Source organism: Hibiscus syriacus, unplaced genomic scaffold, assembly GCF_006381635.1.
Source record: "Hibiscus syriacus cultivar Baekdansim isolate YM2019G1 unplaced genomic scaffold, ASM638163v2 tig00003041_pilon, whole genome shotgun sequence".
NCBI classification, from domain to species: domain Eukaryota; kingdom Viridiplantae; phylum Streptophyta; class Magnoliopsida; order Malvales; family Malvaceae; genus Hibiscus; species Hibiscus syriacus.
The window spans coordinates 6,961,626-6,967,625 of record NW_024061960.1 but is presented as its reverse complement, the minus strand read 5'-3'; the positions used below and the strand labels follow the sequence as shown (position 1 = coordinate 6,967,625).

At 36.2% G+C, this 6,000-nt stretch overlaps 1 protein-coding gene across 1 annotated transcript; it reads left to right on the top strand.

Annotated features, from left to right (window-relative positions):
• Positions 1–374: 374 nt before the first annotated feature.
• On the top strand, positions 375–4,212 carry LOC120170528 (receptor protein kinase-like protein ZAR1). Its single transcript, XM_039178472.1, has 2 exons — positions 375–1,987; positions 3,514–4,212. Exons 1-2 carry the CDS (start codon positions 472–474, stop codon positions 4,146–4,148), a joined length of 2,151 nt encoding a protein of 716 aa, XP_039034403.1. The 5' UTR covers positions 375–471; the 3' UTR covers positions 4,149–4,212.
• Positions 4,213–6,000: the final 1,788 nt, after the last annotated feature.

Below are 6,000 nucleotides of genomic sequence, written 5' to 3'. Positions count from 1 at the left end.
ATAATTTGTGAGTCTAGTTAAATTCAGTGCAATTGAAGACCTTCAATTACACTCTTCAGTTCTTAAGAGAGTGAAAATTGACATAATCATGCGTATAATTACATCTTTAATTTCATATATGATATTATTTAAAAATTAAAATTTATATAACTATAATGTATAATATCGGTAAAAGTGTTAGATAATTCATATAATTACATTATATGAATCAACCTTATTTTAAAAAATAAAACCTATAATAACTATAAATAAAATTAAGAGAATAGTAAAATTTTATACAATTACAGTGTAAAATCCTAACACACCTCTAATAATTACATTCATATATTCTTGTGCAATTGGTATTTTTGTTGGTGATGTACATTTATTTAATCATTTAATTTCAAGTCTTAAACTCTTGCCTAGTGTCTTAAAAGCCCACATTTTTAATTCACAAAGAAGAGAAGAGAAAGATACTCTCTTTTATTGATCATGAAGAAGCTTCCTCTCCTTCCACTCTTCTTCGTCTTCCTCCTCCGAAGCCCGAAACCAGCCTTTTCCCTTTCACCCGACGGTCTCTCCCTTCTATCGTTGAAATCCGCCGTCGACCAATCTTCCGGCCAGTCCTTTTTAGCCAACTGGAATGAGGACGATGCCACGCCGTGTAATTGGTCCGGCATTTCCTGCAAGAACGTATCAGGATCCGCCGACCCACGTGTCGTCGGAATCGCCGTTTCCGGGAAGAATATCCGGGGGTATATCCCGTCGGAGCTTGGGAATTTAATCTATCTCAGAAGGTTAAATCTTCACAACAATGACTTCTACGGTTCCATACCGGACCAACTGTTCAACGCCACGTCACTTCACAGCATGTTCCTGTACGGTAACAATCTGTCCGGTCCGCTGCCTCCTTCGATCTGCAAGCTTCCGAAGCTGCAAAACCTCGACCTCTCCAACAATTCGCTGTCGGGTTCTTTGCCTGAGAATCTCAGGAACTGCAAGCAGTTGCAGAGGTTGATTTTGGCTCAAAACAAATTCTCCGGCGAAATTCCAGACAGAATTTGGCCGGAATTGGACAACTTGATTCAGCTCGACCTTTCGTCGAACGAATTCAACGGACCGATCCCTAGTACCATCGGAGAATTAAACTCATTGTCGGGCACTCTCAATTTATCCTACAATCACTTATCTGGTAATCTACCAAAAAGCTTGGGCGACTTACCGGTGATTGTCAGTTTCGATCTCCGGCACAACAATTTAAGCGGGGAAATACCTGAAACGGGATCGTTTGCAAATCAAGGACCAACAGCATTTCTAAACAATCCTCTTTTATGCGGGTTTCCTCTTCAAAAAACCTGCAAAAATTCCAGCACAAGTTCTTCAGGGACTCAAAATTCGGGGCCCAATTCCGGTGAAACCCAGAAAAAAGGGCTCACTCCCGGCTTAATCATATTAATCTCCGCGGCTGATGCCGTCGGTGTGGCGTTGATCGGATTGATTATAGTTTATATTTACTGGAAAAACAAAGATTCTTCAAACGGCTGTAGTTGCACCGGAAAAGCCAAGTTCGGCGATAACTACAAAGGGAAACTCTGTTCCTTTTGTGCATTTCAGTGCATCAATGGGTGTCGTAACGACGACTCGGAATTCGAAGACAACGAGAAAGGGAATAAATCCGGAAAAGCGGAAGGTGAGTTGGTCGCCATTGATAAAGGGTTTAGTTTCGAGTTGGACGAGTTGCTTAGAGCGTCGGCTTATGTGTTGGGTAAGAGTGGGCTTGGGATAGTTTACAAAGTGGTGCTCGGAAATGGGGTTCCGGTGGCTGTTCGGCGATTGGGCGGCGAAGGTGGAGAGCAGAGGTATAAGGAATTTGTGGCGGAAGTTCAGGCGATTGGTAAAGTGAAGCATCCGAATGTTGTGAAGTTGAGAGCTTACTATTGGGCTCCTGACGAAAAGCTTCTCATTAGTGATTTCATCTCCAATGGCAACTTGGCTAATGCCATGAGAGGTTAGCTTCTTCTTCTTCTTCTTCTTCACTACATAAGTTTAATCAAATTGAGTTCGAATAATTCGAGCTTACTTCGAATACTAGGTTCGAAGTCTAACCAAATTTCGAGTAGTAAATTTTGAGATGAGCTCCCGTCAGGTTGAGTTCTTGTATTCAACGTCTTTATTTTGCTAACGAAACTTGATAACTGGTCTTTTTGATGCTAAATGGTAATAATTAGGGATGAATATTTCATCCCGATCTTAGGAGTTTCGACTGGATACAATTTAATAAAGTTAATTTTTTATTTTGAAATTTAAGGTTCAGATCGAATCAAGCTTTTTTTTCTTTTTAAGAGTGAGGTCGAGTTGGGTCGAATTTATATTTATAGTACTATAATTATCTCTTATATATTAAAGGATAATTTATAATAAACTCATTTCTATTTCACTTTTTAATTAGTTCATTATTTTATCTAATAGAAATGAATATATATATATATATATTAAGTCGATTTAGATCAAATTAAGTGTGAATTTTAACTTAAAAATATCTAATTTTCGCTCAAAGGAATTTTTCTAAACTCAAAATTAGATTGGGTACAAATAAAAAATTTAAGATGGAATAAAAAACTCAGACTCGACCATGATAATTCTTAAGTATAATACGATAAAGAAATGAAGTGGTCCAAAGTGGCCGACCCCGTCGTGAGTGTAGTTTACGCACCCACGAGGACTCGTTAGGTCTCGGCAGTGCAGTCCCTTTCGTGGTAATTGCTGTCTATGGAGATGCAATACCTTGCCGTTGTAATTTGTAGTTATTCTATAGCTCACACTATGAACAAACAAAAGAAATGCCCTAGGAAAATGAGAATTTTGACTCTAAAGTCGATAGTTCAGTACACATACATATAAGAATTTTGTTCTCTACATCACATTATCGAAATTCGAGTTTAAAGGATAATGATATACATATGATCTATAATAAAATAGATATTAAGATTTTATGTTGATTTTTTAAAAAATACGAATAGAAGTGAAGAATTTTTATTAATATTGAAAATAAAAAATATAAAAGAGATTCTCATGAATAACTTAATATCTAACCTTAATCTTTAGTATCTATTGATAGGAATAATTACTCGCTACAAAGAAAATTTGCATAACATAAAAGCCTACTCAAATTATGCTTCCTACTCTCAATCAAAATGAAATATAATAAGCTTCTTACTTTTAGTTAAACTTGATTTCTTACTTAGATTGAAATTATTTTAAACTCTAACATTATATATTTAGCACGAATACGCAATATTTTTAAAAAAAAAACTTGTATTTAAAGAATTATTAGAGAACCATATGTATACAAAATATTAATGTTGTGGGGGTAGGTTATGGAGTTGGTTGGTTCAATAGGATTTAAATGAATACTACCAAATGGTAGGTCCATCATGCATCATATGATAAAATAAAGAAAGGGGCATTGACAACTGGGGGGGGGGGTAATACTTTAGATTTTGATTATATGGTGAATGAGATTGTTTTTTACAGGCAGAAATGGTCAACCATCAACAAGCCTCTCATGGTCCATAAGGCTAAAAATTGCAAAGGGAGCAGCCCGTGGTTTGGCCTATCTCCATGAATGCAGTCCTAGAAAATTCGTTCATGGAGACGTCAAGCCGTCGAACGTCCTCCTCGACAACGAATTCCAGCCCTACGTTTCCGATTTCGGCCTCAACAGGCTCATTTCCATCACCGGAAACAATCCCGATTCTTCATCCGGCGGCTTCATAGGTGGACTGCCTTACAAATCAATCCAAACGGAACGAACCAACAGTTATCAAGCGCCGGAGGCTCGAGACCCTGGCAACCGAGCGACACAAAAATGGGACGTCTATTCGTTCGGAGTCGTCTTACTAGAGATGTTAACGGGGAAGTCTCCGGAGCTATCGCCGACTACCTCAACTTCCATCGAAGTCCCGGACCTCGTAAGGTGGGTGAAGAAAGGTTTCGAAGAAGAAAAGCCGTTGTCGGACATGGTTGATCCCATGTTATTACAAGAAGCGCATGCCAAGAAAGAAGTGCTGGCTGTTTTCCACGTTGCTCTGGCGTGCACCGAAGCAGGCCCTGAGATTCGACCGAGGATGAAAACTGTTTCGGAGAATCTTGAAAGAATTGGGACATAATTAAGAGCATATATGATTATTGTCTGGGAAGAAGGGAAAGAACACGGTCCATCGTGTAGGAAGTTAAAAGATTTTACTGATTTTTGCAAAAGGGACTGTCCCTGTTTTTCTTTGCCATGGAAAAATTTTGCATCACTTTGAAAATATTTACATCCATTATGTTTTAATTTAAATTTATGTTTCATTATATTCATATGTTTGTAATAAAATTATTCTCTTTTTGAAATCCATTCGTAGTATATAAATCATTAAGATAGGGGAACGAATGTAAAATTTGAATAAAAATAATTAAACTAGTATATGTAACATGTATGATATGGGTTAGCTGATGAGGATTTTTTAATAGTATAATATGATTATAAAATAGTATTTGTTTAAAATCTTTTTTAGCCATTGATAATACACACATACATTGCAGATGTGTATGCTTAAACTCGGGACCTCTAAGGAGAATAACACTCACTTTAACTACTAAGGTCGTTTGATGGGTTCTGTTAGTTGATGAGTTTTTAATTTTCTATATAGTGATTTGGGAGATTGTATGCTCTAAATTACTGATGTAACACTATTTATCTGACCTGAATTTTAATTTAGATAATAAACGGTGTATTCAAACTTATATTTTACCCATTTAAACTTATAACAACCACACAATTATATTTTAGAGGACCAATTCTCAAATCATATTAAACATGAGGGCATAATCACAAGTTGCAATAATTTAAAGTATCGACTATAAATTTTTGAAGTTTAACGGCATAACAAATTACTTAATCAGCATAGGACTAATTTGCATGACATGTCAAACTTGTAGACATGGAAGTAATTCATACAATTAAGGCACGCCTTTTAGCAATTCTCATTTTTTTACTAAAGCATTAATCAAGTTCAAATCTTACTTTTCTTTTATTGTCGAAGCATGTCGTCTTAATTAATCATTGAATGACCAAGTCACAAAACTTACAGATTATGTAGATACGAAAGCAAAGCACATAAATTTACAAGCACCAAATAGCAAAAGTTTACATTTTTAAGTATTGATACTTGTTACTAGGGTATCAATACCTTCTTTAGACTAGTATACATTTGAAAGTATAAATATTGTTTTAAGATTCGTTGTTTAAAATAATTTATAAATAAATCAAGATATCGAAACTTAGATTGTTGTATTCATACCAAGTATAGATCCCTACAACATACATCTACACCAAATTAAGTTCTAAAATTTAAGTTTATTATTATTTTTTGGTACATTAGAAAGAGACTACACGTGTGATCTACCACCTCAGGAATTCTATCCCATGTTTATCGCTTGTAAGAGAGGAATCAGTTCCTCGGGTGGCTCCTCAAGAAGCAGCGTCCCTTCACCTATCTCGAGAGCCATTTTAGCTAATCTGTCCGCGCATCGGTTGCCTTCTCCCAGGTATGTCTAATTTCAGCGATCCATCCCTCTTTCCATATTTATTCAAAGTCTTTGAAGATTAGTTCTTTTTGCAGATCGTGAGAAACTTCTTTGTTCATCGCCTCAACAACCCATTTCGCATCCGCTTCTATTATATATAGCGTAAAGTATAGTAATGGTCACTGAATTTTTCTAAAGTTTTTATTTAGGTCCACCAACTTTTTAAACTTGCAATACAGTCCCTCAATATTTAGTCCGTTTGCAAAATGGTCCCCCAACATTTAGTTTATTTGCAATATGGTCCCCGACTGTTTGACGCCGTTATACTGCCGTTAGTATGTTTGCAATATGATCACTAAACTTTTCAAGCTCTTGCATTTAGGTCCCCCAACTTTAAAACTTGCAATACAATCCTAAATTTCATTCTAAACCCCAAATTCCTTTTCGATA